At 41.1% G+C, this 24876-nt stretch overlaps 1 protein-coding gene and 1 long non-coding RNA gene across 2 annotated transcripts in view; one reads left to right on the top strand and one right to left on the bottom strand.

Moving 5' to 3' along the window:
* Nucleotides 1–24876, bottom strand: part of KRT222 (keratin 222) — a 111244-nt gene that overhangs the window by 62532 nt on the left and 23836 nt on the right. Inside the window, exons 3-4 of the mRNA XM_040331638.1 lie at nucleotides 20164–20246; nucleotides 16659–16815 (exon numbers count right to left, since the gene is read on the bottom strand). Of these exons, the coding sequence (XP_040187572.1) occupies nucleotides 16659–16815; nucleotides 20164–20246 (240 nt within the window). The remainder of the gene's footprint in view (nucleotides 1–16658; nucleotides 16816–20163; nucleotides 20247–24876) is intronic.
* On the top strand, nucleotides 2432–6891 carry LOC120919464. The gene is made up of 2 exons (XR_005744571.1): nucleotides 2432–3271; nucleotides 6118–6891. It is a non-coding gene; the product is annotated as an uncharacterized LOC120919464 (long non-coding RNA).

Here is a 24876-nt window from a genome sequence, read left to right as displayed (position 1 = left end):
GGTCTACATGCAATTCCTTGGACTTCATAGCTTGGTTTGTGGTCTGACATGCACTGTTAACTTTATAGACAGGTGTTTCCAAATCATGTCTAATCAACTGAATTTAGCACAGGTGGACTCCAATCATGTTGTAGAAATATCTCAAGGATGATCAGTGGAAACAGGATGCACCTGAGCTCAATTTTGAGTGTCATGGCAAAGACTGTGAATACTACGTACAGTACATGTTTTTTTTTTTATATATATAAATTTGCAAGGATTGCAAACAAACTTCTTTCACGTTGTCATTATGGAGTATTGTTTGTAGAAGTTTGAGGAAAATAAGGAAAATGAAATGTGGAAAAAGTGAAGTGCTATGAATACTTTCCGGATGCACTATATAAGTAAAGCTAAATCTCCTTCAGCCTCATTGCAGCCACTTCCTTTCTGCATGCAGTGCAAGGTGTTTTGGGTGATAGCTGCCAGGCAGGTAAATTTAGGCAGGCCTATGCTGCATGCTAGGGCTAAGCCCACTTGTTTTGATCTGGGGGGCAGGGAGTGGTTAATGTAGCATTGGGTGTGACCACTAGGGTGACCACGTGTTCCGGATTGCCCGGGACAGTCCCGCATTTTAAAGGTTTGTCCCAGGCACCTTCATTCCAGGACAATACAGTGTCCCTGAATGAAACTGACACAGCCACCCCCGGGCCAATCTAATGCCCCCAAAAAAAGGCCGCCACATCACCGCTTTACTCACTGACAGTACTTGTCCAGTACTTGTCCTGGCCAGGAATGCATGGAGGAGCACAATCCCCACCCCCTGCTTGTGATTGGAGAAATCATAAATCCCGCCTCTTGTGTCCAATCACTGTGCTGTGATTCATTACAGCACAAGCTGACTTTTGGGAAGGGAATGGTAGTTTGGAAATGTGGTCACCCTAGTGATCACCTGTCTTTCAGTTCTTGGGTGCCTCCCCTGCTTCCAGGGAAAATGTTCTGGAAGAGGGGCAGGGCTGGGAATTGGAGTGACAGGGAGTTCATGTGAGGATCCCTGACCAATCCCCAACTAGGATTGGCATAAACTCAGGTCCAGCCCACTGGAGGGGAGTTGTCGGCTCAGTGAATTGAAGAATGGAGTGTTAGACTGCAGCAGGAGGGGGGGTGCAGGCCTTAGCGGAGGAGCTAGAGAGCTGGAAGAGAACCTCTCTTTACACGGTCATGGAGAGGTGTCCTGGAAAAGGAGCTGGAGAAGCAGTCGGTATGCGCGGTCCGAGTAAATTCTTTAACAATTTAGGAGAAGTTTGGTGAGTGAGGCACAGTGGATATCTGGAAGAGGCATGCCAGGGGAACTGGGTGCAAGGCAAGAGGACAGACTGTGGGATTCTGTGACAAGTCGCTGTGGCCTGATTTGCAAGTCGGACTGGCTGGGATCAGTAGTCGATCTACCATTATTTTCTGCAAAGTAACTAGGCCGTCAAATAGGGCTGCTGCAGGCCCCTGGCCTATCGGAATTCAGCAAGTTCAGCAACAGCCAGGGATTATTCAGAGTGATGCCCGGTACAGTTCAAGATGACGGGCGGAAAGACTAACGCTGTGACAGGGAAGTTTGTGCAGGAGGAGAAGGGTCCTGGGACTGGGAGTAACAGTCTGCAGGAGTTATGCAGAGGAGGAGCAACAGTCTGCAGGAGCTTTGCAGAGGAGAAGTGTAAAGTCAAAGTCTGTCAAGGTGAGAGTTTATCATTTTTCTAAGTGCTCCAATCAGAATATGTAAAGTGCAACCGCTATAGTAATTCTTCAAGTTAATCAGCAAAGTCAGAATGACCATTTCCAGTTTAAAGCACAACCGATATAACATGGCAAATGTAATCTGTTCAATTTCATACCCTTCCCCAACCAGTTACCCCAGTTATATCCCTAAATAAACAAAAAAACAAAGCAAATGACTGTTCATTGTCTACGGGAGAGAGATGTATGGAAGTCTGGCAGCAGGGTGAATATGTGTGGATGTTAGTAACTAGAGGCAACACACCTCTACAGCTACAATATGTTATAAAGATTTTCTTTAATCTAATATCTAATATTCATCTATTAACAATATTAACACATGAATGAATGGAGTTGGGTCTTTGAGAATAATGGACTTGGATATGTTTAAAGTATTCCATATAGTGTCTGGATTTGGAAAAGTTAATTATATCATTTGTTATATATTTAAGTATATAGCTCATAAGATTATATGGTATAACTGGCATATGGTTGTCATTAGCCTAGCTGGCTTCATATAGACATCCTACCTTCCCCCATCATGGCAAATGAAGATATAAGGTTACATGTTGTAAGATGTAAACGTATTTTAGTTAGGAATATAATTCTTTCTGTAGACTACAGTATTTCTATGTATATATATATATATATATATATATATATATATATATATATATATATATGTGTATGTATGTATGTGTATGTATATATGTATATATGTGTATGTATATATGTATATATGTGTATATTTGATTTAGATGTTAAAGGACATTTGTCTTATATAGGTTAAAATGTAGCTACTTATTCACAGCTTACAGCCCTATCCTCAGGAATTTGAGAGTAATTGACCCTCTCTTTCTCTTCTAAGGAAGATTTGAATTTGGTGCGTTTTTTGTAGAACAAGTCAAAAATGAACCGTTACATGACGTATTTTTAGAAGGGTGGGGGTAGGTTATATTTGGGCTCTCTCTTCTCTTGAATGGGACACACTCAAGCTCTCACACTTAGAAGAAGGCTGACATAGCCACACACACACACAAAGATATATATTTGCAACTTTCATTTCAAGATTAAGAAACTTATTGATGCTATTTTTATATTCTACAATTGATGATTTTCATGTGATATTTTACTATTTTATCATTAAATACATTTTGGAGTTTTTACACAAGAACGGAACAGATTTTCTTGGAACTTTTCTCATCAATATGAATATCGATTATTAATACAATAATACCGATATACCGACTTTATTTCAATGGCGAGCCTTAGCCAGAATCGATTTGCTTGAATATCGAACGTTTTTGAAATATTTCTCCTATCGCTTGTCGAGAGGGAAAACAAGCATTGATCATGCAGACAAGCTTCAAGGAGAAATAAAAACGAAAGAACTTTCAGCATCATCGAATGGATCTGGAAACATAGAATTATTTGGTGAAGAAGTTTACACACGTAAGAAAATCCTGTTTCTTGATGACGTAATTTCCCGTAAAGAGAGGGAAAGCGCGAAAGAAGTTGTCCTAAATTGGTAAGTAATGGATTTTATTAATGAATTATCTAGTGAGAGTAATTTAGAATTCAAAAATCTGTCAAAATTTGTTAAAGATGATGAATTATGGAGGTACATGTTCAATGAATGCTTACAATCTAATATTGAGATCCAAAAGTCAAAATTTACTTTTAAGAAATTCAGCAAACAGATTAGGAATTTGATGAAGCTTGTTAAAGTTTTTGATGCAATGATTTTAGCTCCTGAAAGGAATGATAATTGTGCAACAGGGAAGGACAATAGTCTATGTACTAAATGTTCGATGTTGACTGAACGAATAGATGATTTGCAAAGTGCAATTCAAATAAAAGATATTCAGTTGTTGGAATTACAGAATAATGTAATGTTTAAAGCAGAGTTAAGCTACAGTAATGATAGTGATGATTCTAAGAAAAAGTCTGTTGTGCCGGTAAAGCGGTCAATTGGAAAATATGACCAGGAACTTGAAGTTTTGTTTAAAACTAAAGTAATGAATAAAGATACAATATGTACAGAAAGTCTAGATAGACAGAGTTTAAACACACAAAGGAAAGATGGAGAAATCAGAGTTGCCACTTGTATGGCCACACCCAGATATGATGAGATTCACGTCACAGACAGAATTGAGCAGACAGGAAATGCTAATTGCTTTCAGAGTAAAGAAAGTGGATATGTGAAAGAACAAACATTGGAATTAGGAAAGGAGGAACATTTTGAGAAATGTGTTCATCCTTGTTCAAAGTCGATTGACTTGCCTTATGCCTCAGAAGTCAAGCAGATCAGTACATTGACTGTTAATGACGGTTCAATCAATAAGACAAACAATACTGACAATGAGATAAATGGATTACTTCCATTGACTAAATCAAGGAAAAAAGAAGTTTTAACTTCTCCAACATTCAATTATGTTGCTCCAATTTTAATAGATCAGTCTATTTACAGTAATGTTGGGAACATTTCTACAGCAGTCGCTGACATGTCTTCAGATTTTAAATGGCCTCATACAAAAGCCAATCTTGTATTGAAGAAATTGGTTCAAACACATAAAAGTCTTTGGAGTCAGTCCAAAAATGACACAGGTGTGTTTAAAGATATTGAAATTGATATTGAAGGAAAAGATCCCAAACCTCAAAGTCAAAATAAGTTGCCACACGAAGCAATAGGTCCAGTTTCTGACATTGTACAAGAATTTTTACAGCAAGGAATATTAAAGAAAACACGATCTGTGGTAAATAATTGCATTTGGCCTATCAAGAATGCTGATGATGAGTATATGTTATCAGTTGATGTAAGAGCATTGAATAAGTGCATTACAAATGACACACCTATTATTCCTGATTTAAATTTAATGTCACACATGGATGCCAAGGCTAAAATATTTTCTGTATTGGAAATAGCCAACAGTACGTTTTCAGTACCATTAACTAAAAGCTGTCAATATAAACTTGCATTCAGCTTTAATAAAGAAACCTATGCATTCACTAGATTAATTCCAGGATTGGACATTAGTGATGGCATAGTACATGAGAGTTTGCAGGAAGTATTATCTAAATTCTCTAGACCAGAATGTATTTTCCAGCATGTGGACAAGTTTTTGTTGACCACAGAAACTACAGAAGAGCACATTAATCTTTTGTCAGAGTTATTTTCGCTATTAGAAACAGCAGGGCTGAAACTGAATACTGAACTAGTTCAATTGATGAGAAGTCATGTAATATTCATGCACATGCAAATTAGTCATGGACATAGAAGATTATCACAGGAAAAAATCAGAAAAGTTTCTGCTTTTCCAGTTCCAACATCTTACAAGGCATTACATAAATTTTTGAACGAAATAAAGTGTTGCAAAGAGTTTTTACAGAAGTATGATGATAAAGTTAAACCATTATTTGATTTGTTGAGAGAAAAAGATGATGTGTTTGATAAATGGGGTCAACCCCAGACAGATGCCTTTAAAATGTTGAAATGGGATGTGCGGAATGCTCATTCATTGAGTACAATTGAAATTGGTCCATCTGTGAGATTGTACACTGATTTATCAGAGAATTCGATTTCAGTTACTTTGTTGCAATTAAAAAACAGTAATCAGAAAATAATCGGATATTTCTCCAGAGGTTTGACAAATATGGAAAAGACATTTGATGCACATACTAAGCAATTGTTAAGTCTTTATTTTGCAGTTAAAGTAACAGAAAAGATTGTGAGATCTAGTCAGATCATATTACCGACATCTGATCAATCACTAAAACTTCTCCTACAGAGAATTAATTCAGGAGAATTATATGACAGATATTGCCCATTTGTTAAAACGTTAAAATCTAAATCTATACAGGTAGATGTAATAACAGAACATGTTCAGCAAAGTGTACAAAAGGATGTTTTTAGAACTGCTGAGAGAGGTTTTAAGCCAGTATTTGTTGATGATATCAAGATTCATTCAGCAGGTTATTCTATGTGCTACTCAAAAAATATCATTCAGCCAAAATTCTACAGAAAATGCTGAATTGGAAGATAAAAATTACAGTACAGCACGCATTACTCTGAAATTTGTAGGGCAGAAGTGAATAGATATATTTCATTTCAGTCCTCTGGGTTGATTGAAAACATTTCTGTGTTTGTTAAAACAATGTTTTGAGTCATGACAAAAAAGAGAAATTGCGTCTTGTAATATTTAAAATACACAGAAAATAGTATAAGAAGTATAGGCCTAGTTTAAGAAAAATAAAGTCAAGTAAGGCAATTACAAATGTTATAATCAAAATATGTTTTTCATGTCATGATGAAATATTAGGATATATAAAATGTATTTTTTCATTCAAAAAAATTGATGCTGCATTCTTTTACAGGATCTGACTTATGAGTCACCAAAAGAAGAGAAATGTCATATTTCTAAGATCTTCCAGATGCAAACAAGCCCTTTGAAACTTAGGAAAATAGTTCTGGGAGAAGATGACATATGAGATTCATTTGTCATAATTATTGTTGTCTTTTTATGTTCAATAAAGTTTTTCAACTTTACAGTACAGGAGTACAAGAGGAAGAAAAAGAAAGAAGAATCAATACCTCTAATGAGAGGGAAATTTCTAAAAACAATTGACTTTTTATTTTTGACGACTGATGATATAATTTTATCCATCAGATATATTGTAGTTTTTATATATGAACTTTTTATGTGACGAGATATGTTTTTCATATCAAGAAGAGATATTTGTTACACACCAATTTTTAAAACACATGTAGTGTACTTTCAGAGTTGAAAGGGTTAAACTTTTTTACAATGAAGTCTAGTTAGTAGGAACATCTGGTGTTAATTAAGATAGAGTACATGTTTCTTAAAGGTACATAAACAAGATAGGATTAACTTTACCTTGTAATATGCATTTAGTTTTGAAGTCATCTCACACATATGAACAAATTGAAGTTAGGAACATATTTTATATTTACATTTTGACAAGGTTATTAGAAATATTGCATGGATTATAGTTAAATATACTGAACATAATTTGGAGGGAAAATATGAAACATATATTTCTGAAGTGACATTCATACTTCAAAGTATTGTACAACTATGTTACATTCATGAATTTAGGAATATTAAGGGGGTTGATTTTATGACAAAAGGAAGAAGAAATTAATAAGGTATAAAAAAATATTTTATGGTACATGAAGCAAAAGTTTTTTTGAAATCACTTTTCCTTATGTGGAATTGGAATTGAGAATATATTCAAGTCAATTATCTTAAGATTTATATGAATGGATACATATGTGAAGCAAATGATTATGAATGAGGTTAGATGGAAAATGAAAGATTGTTAATCAATCATTTTGAGAGGGAATTGTTATAAAGATTTTCTTTAATCTAATATCTAATATTCATCTATTAACAATATTAACACATGAATGAATGGAGTTGGGTCTTTGAGAATAATGGACTTGGATATGTTTAAAGTATTCCATATAGTGTCTGGATTTGGAAAAGTTAATTATATCATTTGTTATATATTTAAGTATATAGCTCATAAGATTATATGGTATAACTGGCATATGGTTGTCATTAGCCTAGCTGGCTTCATATAGACATCCTACCTTCCCCCATCATGGCAAATGAAGATATAAGGTTACATGTTGTAAGATGTAAACGTATTTTAGTTAGGAATATAATTCTTTCTGTAGACTACAGTATTTCTATGTATATATATATATATATATATATATATATATATATATATATATATATATATATATGTGTATGTATGTATGTGTATGTATATATGTATATATGTGTATGTATATATGTATATATGTGTATATTTGATTTAGATGTTAAAGGACATTTGTCTTATATAGGTTAAAATGTAGCTACTTATTCACAGCTTACAGCCCTATCCTCAGGAATTTGAGAGTAATTGACCCTCTCTTTCTCTTCTAAGGAAGATTTGAATTTGGTGCGTTTTTTGTAGAACAAGTCAAAAATGAACCGTTACATGACGTATTTTTAGAAGGGTGGGGGTAGGTTATATTTGGGCTCTCTCTTCTCTTGAATGGGACACACTCAAGCTCTCACACTTAGAAGAAGGCTGACATAGCCACACACACACACAAAGATATATATTTGCAACTTTCATTTCAAGATTAAGAAACTTATTGATGCTATTTTTATATTCTACAATTGATGATTTTCATGTGATATTTTACTATTTTATCATTAAATACATTTTGGAGTTTTTACACAAGAACGGAACAGATTTTCTTGGAACTTTTCTCATCAATATGAATATCGATTATTAATACAATAATACCGATATACCGACTTTATTTCACAATACAATTCTCAGATTGATAGGAACAGCCATGGACTGTGCCTATAATGTGTGTTAAAACAGCCACTTTAGTCTCCATCTAAAGCCCATGTGACAGGGTAATGTTATATTATTCATCATCTCTCATAGACCTTAATAAACTGTCAGCTTTTAATCCTTGTGCATCACCCCTTTATACTCAAATATAATGTAACATGTTCTACCTTAAGGCTGGGTTCACATAAATGCGAATTGGATGTGGTTTTACCGCATCCAATTCGCATGACATGCAAGTGTGACCGTCTCTCAATGGAGCCAGTTTACACATGTCCAGGGCGGCCGCGGTGCTGTTTCCAAAAGGGTCCCGTGCATTTTTTGGTCTGGTTCAGGTGCGAATTTAGGCAAAAATATGGACCTCATACCCTAGTAGATTGTGAGCTCTTCCACCTTCTGTATCTTCCCTCATACCCTAGTAGATTGTGAGCTTCTCCACCTTCTGTATCTTCCCTCATACCCTAGTAGATTGTGAGCTTCTCCACCTTCTGTATCTTCCCTCATACCCTAGTAGATTGTGAGCTTCTCCATCTTCTGTATCTTCCCTCATACCCTAGTAGATTGTGAGCTATTCCACCTTCTATATCTTCCCTCATACCCTAGTAGATTGTGAGCTTCTCCATCTTCTGTATCTTCCCTCATACCCTAGTAGATTGTGAGCTCTTCCACCTTCTGTATCTTCCCTCATACCCTAGTAGATTGTGAGCTCTTCCACCTTCTGTATCTTCCCTCATACCCTAGTAGATTGTGAGCTCTTCCACCTTCTGTATCTTCCCTCATACCCTAGTAGATTGTGAGCTCTTCCACCTTCTGTATCTTCCTTCATACCCTAGTAGATTGTGAGCTTCTCCACCCAGGGCCGATCCGCCCTATAGGCGCACTATGCAAGCCGCTTAGGGCCCCGCAAATTTGCGGAGGGCCCCCCAATTACTAGAGCCCCCGCCTGGTGAGAAGTCATTTTCGGACCCACATCCCGCTTCTCAACTTGCTGGCTGCATGAGAGAACAGGGTAAGAAGTCAGCACCCCCTGCTTCTCACTTTAATGTAAGATGTAAATTCCAACAGAACACCCCCCCCCCGCTTCTCAACTTTAATGTGACATGTCATTTTGCTTAGGGCCCCAGGGAGGTCAGGATCGGCACTGTCTCCACCTTCTGTATCCTCCCTGATACCCTAGTAGATTGTGAGCTTCTCCACCTTCTGTATCTTCCCTCATACCCTAGTGGATTGTGAGTTCTTCCACCTTCTGTATCCTCCTTCATACCCTAGTAGATTGTGAGCTCTTCCATCTTCTGTATCCTCCCTCATACCCTAGTAGATTGTGAGCTTCTCCACCTTCTCTATCTTCCCTCATATCCTAGTAGATTGTGAGTTCTTCCACCTTCTATATTCTCCCTCATACCCTAATAGATTGTGAGCTTCTCCACCTTCTGTATCTTCCCTCATATCCTAGTAGATTGTGAGCTCTTCCATCTTCTGTATCCTCCCTCATACCCTAATAGATTGTGAGCTCTTCCACCTTCTGTATCTTCCCTCATACCCTAGTAGATTGTGAGCTTCTCCATCTTCTGTATCTTCCCTCATACCCTAGTAGATTGTGAGCTCTTCCACCTTCTGTATCTTCCCTCATACCCTAGTAGATTGTGAGCTCTTCCACCTTCTGTATCTTCCCTCATACCCTAGTAGATTGTGAGCTCTTCCACCTTCTGTATCTTCCCTCATACCCTAGTAGATTGTGAGCTCTTCCACCTTCTGTATCTTCCCTCATACCCTAGTAGATTGTGAGCTCTTCCACCTTCTGTATCTTCCTTCATACCCTAGTAGATTGTGAGCTTCTCCACCCAGGGCCGATCCGCCCTATAGGCTCACTATGCAAGCCGCTTAGGGCCCCGCAAATTTGCGGAGGGCCCCCCAATTACTAGAGCCCCCGCCTGGTGAGAAGTCATTTTCGGACCCACATCCCGCTTCTCAACTTGCTGGCTGCATGGGAGAAGAGGTAAGAAGTCAGCACCCCCTGCTTCTCACTTTAATGTAAGATGTAAATTCCAACAGAACACCCCCCCCCCCCCGCTTCTCAACTTTAATGTGACATGTCATTTTGCTTAGGGCCCCAGGGAGGTCAGGATCGGCACTGTCTCCACCTTCTGTATCCTCCCTGATACCCTAGTAGATTGTGAGCTTCTCCACCTTCTCTATCTTCCCTCATACCCTAGTGGATTGTGAGCTCTTCCACCTTCTGTATCCTCCTTCATACCCTAGTAGATTGTGAGCTCTTCCATCTTCTGTATCCTCCCTCATACCCTAGTAGATTGTGAGCTTCTCCACCTTCTCTATCTTCCCTCATATCCTAGTAGATTGTGAGCTCTTCCATCTTCTGTATCCTCCCTTATACCCTAATAGATTGTGAGCTTCTCCACCTTCTGTATCTTCCCTCATATCCTAGTAGATTGTGAGCTCTTCCATCTTCTGTATCCTCCCTTATACCCTAATAGATTGTAAGCTCTTCCACTTGCTGTATCCTACTTTATATCTTAAAATACTGTGTACACTTCCATTTAAAGTTTAAAGTGGTCTATGCAGTCCTAAAAACAGGCTTATTTAACTACCTATTGCCTATGTTTATTCCACTGCTCCTTTGCCTACCATAGTAATATACAATTTCAGATTCCTGGTACTTCTAGGTATGGTGGAGCATGTGACTTTCTCCTTCTTAACCATGATGAAGTACTGGGCTTGGCCCATTGTTAGGCCCCAGTGCTGTCACATGCCTTGTCCTTTCTAAGTACCTATGAGAGTGACCTCAAGCATACACAGGGCTTCTTCTCTTTAGTTCAATGAGGAAACAAGGAGGAGAGTGAAGAAAAATGTGGTGGAAGGAACTAGAGACAAGAATAAAGTGGATGGATAGACAGGAATGGGGTGGGGTGGGGGGGGTGCAGGATGGCTGGAAGGGGTGTAGCTGGCTTTAAACAGACCTTATTACTTTGCCCATTCAAGATGACGGGATTTCTTATTCCTCTTACAGCCAGGCCCTGCTCTCTATTTTTCCCCTCGGGGAACCAGACCATTTTTGGAATTTTTCAAATTTTTATCATTTTTCACTTACAGCTTTCAGAGTCTAGAAAAGACGCCCCAAACCATAAATTGTTTGAAAGCAAATAGCCAAAAGACTGAAACACTAAATACACTAAAATAGATATTAGTACACAGCTGTCTATGCCTCCCATTGACCTGCTGCCTCTCTGCTTGTGCCCTCTGCTCAGCTCCTGATTCATGACAAGGGTGCCCACTACTCCTCTCCTTCTCGCTCCAACCTTTCACTTGGATGTTATAAGTCACTCTGAGTAAATACAGCTGGATAAAACAAAAACGGTGTCTGTCTTTATTTCAGGCTGCAAAGCAACAAAATGTTATTATTTTAAAGGGGTGATTTCTTTCTTAACTCATTGGATTTGATTGACAGCAGTGGGAGCCAATGGCTGCACTGCTATCAATCTATCCAATCAGGACCCGAGACACTGGCTGGAGCTGGTGTGGTTGTCCCCGTCGCTGGAAAGATCGAGTTCAGGTAAGTGAAAGGAGGGGCAGCTGCAGCACAGAAGGTTTTTCACCTTAATGCATGAATGCATCAGCAAAATTTATCACTCCTTTTTGAAAAGTAGACAGTCCAAGGTATTTAGTAAGAGGCATTTCAAGTTATTTGAAGTTGTAATTTTTTGTCATAAATTTTGGGAAAAATTAAGAAATGAAAATTAAAAATGTCTCTTTTTTATTTAACATAGTGTCACCAGAGCAGTACAGCGTCATAATATAACTGGTGTGGCAGTGATCTGGGACACTGACTGGTAACAGTATGAAGAAAAAAAATCTTTTTTTTCCTTTTTTTTAACACTGTGACCAGAGCAATATAATGTTACCAAAGTAACATTGTACTACTCTGGGAAAGTGATCAGTATTTTTTTTTTTACACATTATGATTGCTTTAAGCAATGAATTTTATCACGATAAGCAATAATTTTACTGCATGAAATTAATTAATTCTGTTTGTTTTGTTTTGATAAGCTGTGATTCAACACAGCTAATAACATGGTACAGGTGGGCTGTGATTGGCCCTGTCTGTACCATGTGATTACTGTGACCAATCACAGCAAGCACCACAGTTGTACACAACAGATGGCATGGAAGTAAGCCATCCATTGTTTACAATTGACATGATTGGTCACAGCAGTCACAGGGTACTGGCAACGGGCCGGTACACTGATCAATCATCGGCTGTGTCCGATAGACACAGCTGGTGACAGAGGCACGATCTGGGAACATCAAATGACATCCACCCGGATCAACAAAAGTCCCACCATCATTTTGCTATAGGCCAGGCGGGAACTGGTTAATGTTGATTGACAAAGTTCAGTTCCTCATTAAGTAAGGTTAGAATCATGAAGGTGTCACCCATACTACTTCACTACAGCTACACTAGAACCATATATTGTAAGGTATTAGGAAAAATGCCAAGTAAACACAATATTGATATTATATATGTATTATTCGTGTAGTGCTACCCCATAGGAGCCGCTGAGTTGGCCAGGCACACAATTCTAGAGGTATGCATTTTGATGGTTTAATGAAAACTTGAACTTGAATAGGTAGTGGGTAGTTGTAGGATACTCCAGTATCCTATAGTAGCAATTTTTGGGCACTCTATTTTTCTTTTAGAACTGTGAGCCATGTCCTTGTGCAAATAACTGACAGACGGAGCTTTGTAGTAGAAACCTGAGGAGATTAGGCTTCCTCTTTGAAATCCGAGCACTAAGAATTAAATAGACCTCTCTCACCTGTCTGTACTCACTAATGTCTATGAATAAATGGTTGCCTCCTTCCAATATCTTCCAGACATTTTCACCCCATGACACCAGACTAGATCCTCAGACGACAGCCCCTCAGTCAGCTTCAGCAAACTCTCAGCAAAGGCAAAGTAGGCCTCCAGCTTGCTCAACTGAGGCCTCAATGAATCTCAGGCACATGGCAGAATTGCCTAGGGGGCAATCAGCCCCCCTCAGCTGTGATATCCTCCTCAGGGAACAAAGACCCCTCTGCTCTCAGTTTCAGTGTATTTATACACACTCCCCGCCACCATCTGGGCACCTCTGCCCAGGGATTGGCCAGGGCTGCATAAATAGAACAGTCCAGAACAATCAAACACAGCCACACACACATTTGCCTAGCAATGAAATGCAGCTCCATGGCATACAGTGGGCCAGAATGAAATTTATCTAACCTGGCACTTATCTAGTAGGGTGCTACATATATTATAAAGTAGATGCCAAGACTTGGTGAGACTCCATTGGAGAATGTGAAGGAGCAACGGGGAAGACCCAATATTATCAGAGCAAGGATGAAACCTCCTTCCTGTTCATGCGTTGGCAGAGTTTGACATGGATACATAGGGTTTTTCTAGGTATGTATGTTTTTAAACTTGTCGGTAAAATGTATGCAGGTGCCCACTACTGTCCATCTTCTGAAAATGCTACCTGCCTGGTTGCCTCTTCACTGACTTGGAACATATGTAGAAGGCACAGTGCAAAAAAGTCAGAGCTCCTTATCTGCACTTTTTTGGGCTTAGTGACCCCAAAAGCATTGAAGTCAGGGCAGCTGGGCAAATTGAGTTTTCAGAAAGTGATCAGCAGTGGTATTTACTATATTGCTCTATATTTTTATCCTAAAAACGCTTTTCCAAGTAGCAGCTTACTAATTACCAATGTTCCCCATGAGCCTGTACAAATCTGTAGTAACAATACGCTGTATTTCTACATTTTCTCAAGGCACAGTTTTATTCCAGGCACTAGACAGTGTCCAGATTTTCAACCCTGTGCATCTGCAAAGCCATGATGGGCATTTAAATACAAGTTGGCCAGATTCCATCTAGGTTAAGATCTGACAGGTCTTATTAGTAAATTTCACTAAAGTAAGTTCCTATTATGTAAGGACATGTAATCTTCATTGGCATCTTTCTTAAAATAAAAAGTATAGTGTATTTTTTGTGAGCACATATTATAAATTATACAGTGCACATCTTTAAGCATTTCTTCCTATAATTTTCACAGTTTAGCATGCTTACTCATCCATGATTTTGTAATTGTATTAAATGCAAAGTTTAGTAAATTAGCCACAAGAAGCCAGGTAAATAGGCAACAGCTCTGCCTAAAGGCAAACTCTGGGCAGAGTAAAAATTGTGTAAAATTGCGTTAATTTCGATTTTTATTGTTGGTTGGTACTACATGACTCCAGGTCAATAAGTCTTGTAGGCCTATTTATTTACTTGTAGTAACCTAATAATTAGGGATAAGCCTGATGTTCGAGTCGAACGTACGTTCGACTCGAACATCGGGTGTTTGTCGAATAGCGAACATTATGCGGTGTTCACGGCAAATTCGAAAGCCGCGGAACATTATTTAAAAGTCTATGGTAGATTAACATGGAAATCAAAAGTGCTAATTTTAAAGGCTTGTATAAAAGGTATTGTCATAAAAAAGTGTTTGGGGACCTGGGTACTGCCCCATGGGACATGTATCCATGCAAAAAAAGTTTTAAAAACGTCTGTTTTTTTGGGAACAGTGATTTTAATAATGCTTAAATTGAAACAATAAAAATGAAATATTCCTTTAAATGTTGTGCCTCTATAGTATGCCTCTAAAGTGGAACATTTTTCCTGTGTTCTGAACAGTCCCGCAGCAAAATGACATTTCTAAAGGAAAAAATGTAATTTAAAACCGATCGCGGCTGTAATGAATTGTCGGGTCTCGGCAATACAGGTAAAACTCATTGAAAAAAACATCATGGGTTCCCCCCCCCAGTCCATTACCAGGCCCTTTGGGTCTGGTATGAATATTAAGGGGAACCCTAAACCAAAATGTTTAAAAACAATTGCGTCCAGATCCCGGCCCCCCTATGTAAATTGGTAAAATGCGCCACTTTACAGGCATACTCTAGACACCCCCCAGGCACGATATTTAAAGGAATATTTCATTTTTATTGTTTCACTTTAACCATTATTAAAATCACTGCTCCCCAAAAAAATGCAGTTTTTAAAACTTTTTTTGATACATGTTTTCTGGGGCAGGACCCAGGTCCCCAAACACCTTTTATGACAATACCATGCATATACGCCTTTAAAATTAGCACTTTTGATTTTTAATGTTCGTGTCCCATAGACCAGTGACCATCAACCCTGTCCTCAGGGCCCACTAACAGGCCAAGTTTTACAAGATAACTTAAATACATCACAGGTGATATCATTTGCTGCTCAGTGATTGCATTATTCTAGTCTGCATTCCCCCAAGGTAATACCTAAAATCTGGCCTGTTAGTGGGCCCTGAGGACAGGGTTGATGACCACTGCCATAGACTTTAACGGTGTTCGTGTGTTCAAACAAATTTTATGCCTGTTTGTAAGTTCTGGTGCGAACTGAACTGGGGGGTGTTCGGCTCATCCTTACTAATAACCAACTGTTATGCACACGTAGCACCCTCCTGGTTAGAGTAGGCTGTTACAACTTTAGTTTTAGCTCCTCTGTAATCAGTGGAGTAGGGGTTGATTAATTGGGGCTGCTCAGGGTTTCACAGGCTGCTGCTCTGCTACTTCCCCCTGTCTTTCAGAGATTTATAGAACATAGTGGGAGAAAGGGTAGAGACTACAGTCTGAATATTTATGGAACTTCAGCCAAGAAGGTGGGAAGGTGTGCCCATAGGATGGGGTGGAAGAGTCCATAAATAGCCTGAGTCCTGTGCAGCATGAGCAGCTTGGAGTAGGTGCATGTAGGGCTGTGTTCCTGGGTTCAGCCTGCTGGAGGAGACCCCTATTGAGGGGCCTTGCCCTCTTGGGCAGAAGGCGGGGAAGGAAGCCAGCCTAAAGACACAGAGGTCCCAGCTAAGCTAAGCTGGGGGGCCTATTTGTAAAGCAACCCAAGAATCCAGAGGACCAGGAGAGAGCTCAAGGGATAGAGATAGTAGGAAGCTGTGGGAGAGAGCCCAAGTTGTCCGAAAGGAGGTGTGAGTCTACATCTCCATTACTAGGAAGAACCTGGGGGGATATCGACAGGAGGGAACCGATGATCCTGGTGGCTAAGTGAGTACAAGACCCCAGTGCTGCAAGGGTGACAGTGAGGTACTTGGGACTGTAAGTTAAGTACAGGTCACAGACAGCTGTATATTCAATGGGACTTTTCTGAGAGAGTGCAGACAAAATTGTGCAAGGATTTCAAGAGTTGTGCAGAACAGTCAGAAATGTTGTATTCCTCAAGTTGTTCCATTTCAAGTTATACAGTCCGGGGTATACCATGCTCCCTATCCCCATCCAAGTTCATCATTCTCCAATAAAAACACAAAAAGAAACCCCTGGACTGATTCTTAAAAACAAAGGGAGAATGCTGAATATGCCTTGTGTCTGGCTGTGCATGCTGTGAATGGGGAAATTTGGCCTAAATAACCAGCGGCTCTTCCGGGAGTAGTGCTACACACAGTGGGGAGGGCACCACATACCTCTTGATGATACAATGCCATATTTATTTTCTCTGCTTCTTGATCTGCAAGAACCATCTTCAAACCTGCTATATCCTGTGCAAATTCAGTCGTTATTGCTTGCAGACGTTCATTTTGTCCATTAAGCCGCTGCACTTCAAAAGCCTCTTGATTAGCCCTAAATAAAAAATTTGTTTTAGATGCCGGTGGAACTTTTTTCAACTTTTTTTAATGGTTCTCTATCATTCTAATTTTTTGCTTATAGGTCTTTCAAGATTTATTTAGAAAATTGCCTTCTAGAGTAGTGATAGGTTTGATTCTGCATAATTATGGGTATTCCGGTTCTCCCCAGTTGGGGCACATTTAGAAAAAAAAAACTAATAGGAGTTCTAACCCTTCCCCCCAAAAAAAGTTTGTCTTGAGTTCCCAAAAGGGCACAAGGTGTCACTTTGCAATCGAATTCCCCAGTGGCTGCATGACACCTTGGGAGGCAGCACCACCATTTAGCTTTGTTATGGTCATGACATTTAGGCAAAACAGGGACTTTTGGTGGGAATATCCCTTTTTAAACTTCCAAGAAATATAAAAGGCTACATTTTGCCTAGTTCATCTCTTATCCAGGTAAACTTATCGTAATATGGCCATGGATAATGGATAGTCCAAACTGATACAGGGACACATGGCTAGCTAGAAGGCCTAGAGAAATTCTGGTGCATTCCAATTGGTAGTTCTGGAGCTGCATTGTTTATAAAAAAAAATTAAGACAACAATGATAACAACAAAAGGTTTAACATCATTATATGAATATAAAAATATGCATTGTTGTACCCATGTTAAATGCCATCCTGGTTAGGGGATAGATTAAAAGAGATTTACCCTTTTTTTTATATTGAATGTGACATTTTTCTAATGCCGCGTACACACCATCACTTTATGTGATGAAAAAAAACAAAGTTTTAAATCATGAAATAAAACGACGTTTTTGAAACTTCATTTTCAAAAACAACGTTGCCTACACACCATCGTTTTTTCAAAATGCTCTAGCAAAGCGCGGTTACGTTCAGCACTCTTTTCCATTGAAGCTCGCTTCATAACTTGCTTCTGAGCATTCGCGGGTTTAAAAACGTCGTTTTAAACGTCGTTTTGCCCACACACTATCATTTTAATTGACACAAAAAACGACGTTTTGAAAAACGACACAAAAAATTGAAGCATGCTTCATTTTTTTTTTGGTCGTTTTTCACAAGACATAAAACAACGTTTTCCCCCACACACGGTCATGTTAATTGACGTTTTTCAAAACGTCGTTTTTTTTCTTCACATAAAGTGATGGTGTGTACGCGGCATTAGATGTAGCAATGTAACTTCATAAGTATTTTTTTTTTTAATTCTTAGAAAATGTTAGTTAATATATTAAAATATATTAATATAAAATATATAAAAAATATATTAATATATAAAAATAAATATATTAAAAATATATATTATATTAATATATTTAATATATGTTAATATATTAAACTGAAAAAATCAGTTTGCAGTGGAGTTGACCCTTTATGAAATTTTTCCAAAATAAGTGTTCTTGAATGTAGGCAACAGTGACAACAGTGGGGTAGATTCAAAGAGCAATTGCGTCTGCGTAACCATAGTTACGCAGCGCAATTGCTTAGTTGCGCCGGCGTATCGAGTGCTCCTGATTCAGGAACCTCGATATGCCGACTGCAGCCTAAGATATGACTGGCATAAGGCTCCTTATGCCGTCATATCTTAGGCTGCATTCTTACGCAGGCCGCTAGGTGGCGTTCCCGTTGTGGTTAGCGTAGAGTATGCAAATTGCATACTAACGCTGATTCACAACCGTACGCGTGCCCTGCGTACGCAGTTTACGTCGTTTGCGTACGTCGGGTTTTGCGTAAGGCTGCCCCTGCTATTAGCAGGCGCAGCCAGTGTTAAGTATACCCGTCGTTCCCGCGTCGCGAAATTTGAAAATTACGTTGTTTGCGTAAGTGAATCGTGAATGGCGCTGGACGCCATTCACGTTCACTTTGAAGCAAATGACGTCCTTGCGACATCATTTACCGCAATGCACGTCGGGAAAGTTTCCCGACGGAGCATGCGCACTACGCTCGGCGCGGGAACGCACCTAATTTAAATGATCCACGCCCCCTACGGGATCATTTAAATTACGCGTCCTTACGCCGGGCAGATTTCCGGAGCGCACACGCAATTTACGGAGCTACTGCTCCGTGAATCAAGCGTAGCGCAGGAAATTTACAGAGGCGCAGCGGCAAAACGGTGCGCTGCGCCTCTGTAATAAATGGGCAAATGTACCTGAATCTACCCCAGTGTTGTCGTTGATGCAATAGAATTCTGAGATCCTGAATTTATCATTATTAACAGTAGACCTGTGCCTAGGGCAGCAAAAGCTGAGCTGGCTGTTGGGCAGTAACTGTATGTTTTTACACACTTTTTAAAGTCTGGAGAGATCACCTAGTTGACCAATCTTGGAGGGGTGAATCAGTCTTCCAAAATGATCAAGGACCTGGAGTTTCAGGTCATTTTTCCCATTTCTCTTCTATAGACATACTGGGCCAGATTCACGAATATCTACGGCGGCGTAACGTATCCCCTTTACGTTACGCCGCCGCAAATTTTCGGCGTAAGTGCTTGATTCACAAAGCACTTGCCTGTAAACTTGCGGCGGCGTAGCGTAAAGCCGTCCGGCGCAAGCCCACCTAATTCAAATGGGGCGTGTACCATTTAAATTAGGCGCGTTCCCGTGCCAAACTTTCTGCAAATTCTCCGTTAGGAAATTTCCCGCCGTGCTTTGCGCGAAATTACGGCGCCCCGACGTGTTTTTTGAACGGCGATGTGCGTAACGTAATTTCGTATTCCCGGACGTCTTACGCAAAAAAAAAAAAAATGTAAAATTCGACGTGGGAACGACAGCCATACTTTAACATGGATGGTGTAATTTTACACCATCTAAATAGCACTCTTAAGTTTACCACGGGAAAAACCGACTAGCGACGACATAAGAGATTGCGACGAACGCGCGTATCTTCCTGGATCGCCGTAATCAGCTAATTTGCATACCCGACGCTGGAAAACGACGCGAACTCCACCCAGCGGCCGCCGGAAACTTACACCTAAGATCCGAAGGCGTACGAAGCCGTACGCCTGTCGGATCTTAGTCAAAAGCCGTCGTATCTTTGTTTGTGAATGACAAATAAAGATACGACGCGGCAAATTTGAAAGTACGCCGGAGTATCAGCAGATACTCCGGCGTACTTTTTCTGTGAATCTGGCCCACTGTACACATGCATGCTTGGCTGATTAGAACGTGGATGTTTATGGAAAGACCTGGCATTTAATACCTACCGTATGTTGCTTATGTGGTGGATTTTTGTCTGCACTCTTATGTTAGCAGTTTTACATTCCATTGACGATGAAATATAAATAAAAAAAAACACTTTCCAGCTTGTAATATGAATAACCTGTTACATTTAGGAATACAATGGCATACCTTTGTTTAAACAGTTTCAGATCCATACTGTAATTTTCAATTTCCATAGATGTTTTTGCATTTTCCGTGGCCATCGTACATATCTAATAATAGAAAGTCATTATTATTTTATTGTATATATGTCTTTTTTATGATCAAGTGACAAATACTTAAGTTCATGAATATTCTTAACACATATTAGTAGTTCAGCAGATTTCCATGCAAATTTAAATTAACATTTTAGTGTGTTAGTGGCTTTAGATTGTGAACCTTCTTAAAAGACAGGGACTGCCCCTTGTAACATATTGAGACTATGTAAACATTGGAAATAAATACCTGCCGGGTAAGGTGAATGAGTTATGGTCTGTGCCAAAACCTTAGGCTGGGTTCGCATATGAGTATACAGCGGCTCACAGCAGGAGTCCGGTGTGGCTCCGTTCACCATTTCAGGTCCGAATTGAGCCCAAATTTTGGGCTGAATTCAGACCTGAAACGGACCAAAAGACGCATGGGGCTCCGGTGCAAAATTGCACTGGAGCCGTTGTGGAGATATGTGAACCAGCTCCATAGAGAGGCGGTCACAATCTCCAGCTGTGCGAATTGGATGCAGGGAAAACCTTAAAGCCTAAAAGTGGATGTAAACCGGATTTTTTTTTTTTTTTTTTTTAATGTCACAATGTACAATATAAGATTTCCTATCATCTGTGCCCAGTATTGCCACACAGAGTTAATCCAAGTAAAAAACAAGCATAAAACATCACTCCATCAAAGGGATAGATGCCTCCGGAAGGTCTCCTACTGGAACCAAACAGCCGGAGAGTCCAGACAACATAGATTAAAGCTACGGCTTACGCGTTGCGAGGGCGAACCCATTTCCTCAGAGCCAAAAGTAATAGGACTATAACTCCCTTCCCTCCAATCAGCTCCTAAGCCCTGTACACATGATCGGTCTGTCTGATGAAAACAGACAAATGTGTGGGCCCCATCGGTTTGTTTTCCATCGGTGAAAAAAAATAGAACATGTTTTAAATTTTTCCTATGGATAAAAAACCGGTAGAAAAAATGATCGTCTGTGTGGAAGTCCATCGGTCAAAAATCCACGCATGCTCAGAATCAAGTTGACACATGCTCGGAAGCATCCTGCATCCTGGTGCCCCAGGTAAGTGACACACATACACACACACCTAGCCATCCACATGATGTAAAAGAAAATGTGATTTATCAGACCAGGCCACCTTCTTCCATTGCTCCGTGGTCCAGTTCTGATCTTCATGTGCCCATTGTAGGCACTTTTGGCTGCGGACATTGGTCAACATGGGCACCCTGACCATAAAGGCAAACTGCAATGCCCATGTTTTTTGCTTTTAACACATCAGCTTCATCTTTACTTACCGCCTAAAATATCCCACCAACTTGATGCCATTCTAATGATATATTCACTTTTTTTTTTTTAATCCAACAAAAGTTTTATTTGTTTTGCAGAGGTACAAGGCATACAGAATCCCCTCGACACGTCGGGGACATAAACATAAAATAGAGAAAAAGATCAAGGCCACACAAACATGTACAGATATAGCAATCCCATTCTGGAGGTGAATCCCCTCCCCCGCCACCACTCCGGACACTGCTCTCATGGCATCCGCTCCCATCCAGATCTCACCCAACATTAATACCCAGCAACCTATCCATCACCAAGTCCACCGGGGCTAGGCCCGGTACATCCAACCACTTTGCCCATAACTTCTCAAACTTGTGGGCATTGCCCCTGTGTTGGTATACCAGTTTCTCCATCCTCATCGTTGTCCCAATGTTGGTGATCCACTCAGCACGGGTCGGGGGGGCCTCAGCTCTCCAATGAACCATGATGAGTTTCCTCGCCTGGAACAACACCCTGTGAATCACTTCCCTGTCCGCCTCTTCCCATTCGTACTCCTCCAGAGCCCCCAAGAGACATGCCCTCGGGTCCTGCGGAAGAGTCACACCAAATGTTGAGTTAATAGTACTCACCACTCCTGCCCAATAGGTGTGGAGTTTGGGACATCTCCATAACATATGGATCAAATCTCCATGGTCTCTCTTACAGCGTGTACAAGTAGGGTCAAGTTGCGGGTTCATCTTACTAAGTCTGTGTGGGGTGTAATAGGTACGTAACAGGATGTACAACTGGGTAAGCTTTTGTGATACATTCAGGGAGCACTTGCCCACCGCCTGAAAAATCTCCTCCCACTGTTCCCCATCCAACTCTCCTGCATCCGCTTCCCACCTCTCTCTTATCCTCAGGGGGTGCTGCTTCATCACATATTGCAACAAAATGGTATAGCACTGGGAGATAAAGCCTTTCGACGTTTCAGCGTCCCCCAGAAGATTAAAAGCAGGAGTAGGTGACAGGCACCACTCGGAAGAGCGACCCTGCACCACCACTGCGTGCCTCAGCTGTAGATAGGAGAAGTACATTGACTGCGGCAAGCCAAACTCCTCTTGCAACGCAGGGAACGTACGTAACACTCCATTACGAAATATGTGTGTGAGGTGTGTGACCCCATATCTTTTCCATCTAGTCCCCGATTGCAGCTTGGCGAGTTCAGTGTAGGTGTCATTCTGCCATATTGGACTGTATTTCGTGAATCCTTCCGCATTCTGAACATATTTGACCTTATTCCATACCTTCTGGGTTAGATTAAAGGTGGGGTATTTCCTATGTGGTTTAGCAAAGGCCTGTGCCTCCAACGCGTCAGGAATCGGACTTCTGCCCACGGTGTGCTCCAGGAGCTTCTGAGCCGAGGACCGCACCGCCGGCCGAAACATACCGACCAGCTGCTGCATCTGGGCCGCCAAATAGTACAGCCAGGGGTTTGGCAATGCCAATCCCCCGCTATCCTTAGGTCTCTGTAAGTGCTCTAATTTAATCCTAGGAGCCCCGTCTCTCCAGATGAGGCCTCGAAAGATGCTATTAACCGTGTGGAAAACTTTCAAGGGGATGACCATGGGGGTGTTATGGAGGAAGTTTAATAGCTGTGGCATAAGTATCATCTTAACTAAATTCACCCGGCCTGCAACCGATAACAACAGGGCCTTCCAAGTTTTAACTTTGTCCCTAAATCGCAATAACAAGGGGGATATATTGAGACGGATGAAGTCCCGTGGCTGAGCCGTGATCTGCACCCCTAGGTACTTAAAGGAGGGAGTAATGGGAATAGGGCACAAGGGATTAATTACCTGCGTGTTGTCACCGTCCAGCAACAGCAAGGCCGACTTTGACCAGTTAATAAGTAAACCGGAAAATCGGCCAAACTCTGTGATCGCTACCATGGCCTCTCTAAGGGAGGTGTCCGTATCCCCCAGCAAAAGGAGGGTATCGTCCGCATATAACATCACCTTTTCCTGCTCATCTCCATAGCAGAAACCGGTGATGCGGGGGTTGGCTCTGATACTAATGGCCAGCGGCTCAATAGCCAAAGCAAAGAGGAGGGGAGACAGAGGGCACCCCTGTCGAGTGCCCCTCCTCAGTGCGAAACTCCCTGACAGGGAGCCAAACGCCCTTATTGCCGCCTGTGGCTGACAGTATAGCAAGCGCACCCAGGAAATGTAAACCGGACCAAACCCGAATTTCTGCAACACCGTCCAAAGGTAGTTCCAGTCTATACTATCAAACGCCTTTGTGGCGTCTAAGGACAGTAGCGCCCTACTGCCCATGTTGTCCGCCCGTGCCTGTATATTAAGGAACAGCCTCCTAAGGTTGACCGCCGTGGATTTATTGGGCATGAAGCCAGCCTGGTCTCCATGCACAATTGAAGTTATCACCCCATTCAGCCGCATGGCCAGCACCTTGGCTAGTATCTTAATGTCACTTTGCAATAAGGAAATGGGGCGGTACGCACCTGGGTCTACAGGATCTTTGCCTGGCTTAAGTAGCAGGACTATGTTAGCCTTAGTCATAGACGGGGGTAAATTCCCCCTTTCCCTGGCCTTGTTAAAGACCTTCAGTAATTGGGGGAGTAATGTTTCAGAGTACTGTTTATACACCTCCATGGGCAGCCCATCTTCCCCCGGGGCCTTGCAGTTAGGGAACGCACCGACCGCCCCCACCAGTTCCTCCACTGTGATTGGCTTATCCAGCAGAATACGCTGGTCAGCAGTCAGTTCTGGGAAGGCCAGTTGGGCTAGGTATAGCTCTAGGTCTCCCTGTGTGTATGCCGTGCCCGAGCTGTACAGGGTCTCATAGAAACCCGCCAGTTCCTGCATAACCTGTTCTGGTTGCGAAACTAATCCTCCAGAACTAGATCTTATGGCCCCTATAGCCGGCGATCGTTGGTGGGAGTTCGCAATCCGGGCCAGTATACGGCCGGTTTTCTCACCCTCCTCAAAGAACGCCTGCTTTGCAAAAAAACGTTTCTTCTCAGCAGACGATGAGAGAAGTTGCTGGTAGGCCGACTGAGCGGCCTGCCAGGTTTCCCTGGTCGAGTCAGAAGGATCCGCCACGTAGGCCCTCTCCATGTCCTGAACCCTGTTCTCTACTTCAATCAATAAAGCTGTTGAGGCCTTTTTAACCCCGTTTACTTCCCTGCTAAGTATGCCTCGAAAATGCGCCTTGAAGGCGTCCCAATGTTCCACCTCCATGTCCATCCCCGCACCCGCTGCAAAATACCCCTGTACCTCCTCCAATATCTCCCCATGTGAACGTATGAGCTGTAACCAGAACGCATTCAATTTCCATGGTGCCTTAACTAAGTTCCC

Source organism: Rana temporaria, chromosome 12 (assembly GCF_905171775.1).
Source record: "Rana temporaria chromosome 12, aRanTem1.1, whole genome shotgun sequence".
NCBI lineage: Eukaryota > Metazoa > Chordata > Amphibia > Anura > Ranidae > Rana > Rana temporaria.
The sequence above is the reverse complement of the archived record's forward strand: the minus strand, read 5'-3'. Positions and strand labels throughout refer to the sequence as shown.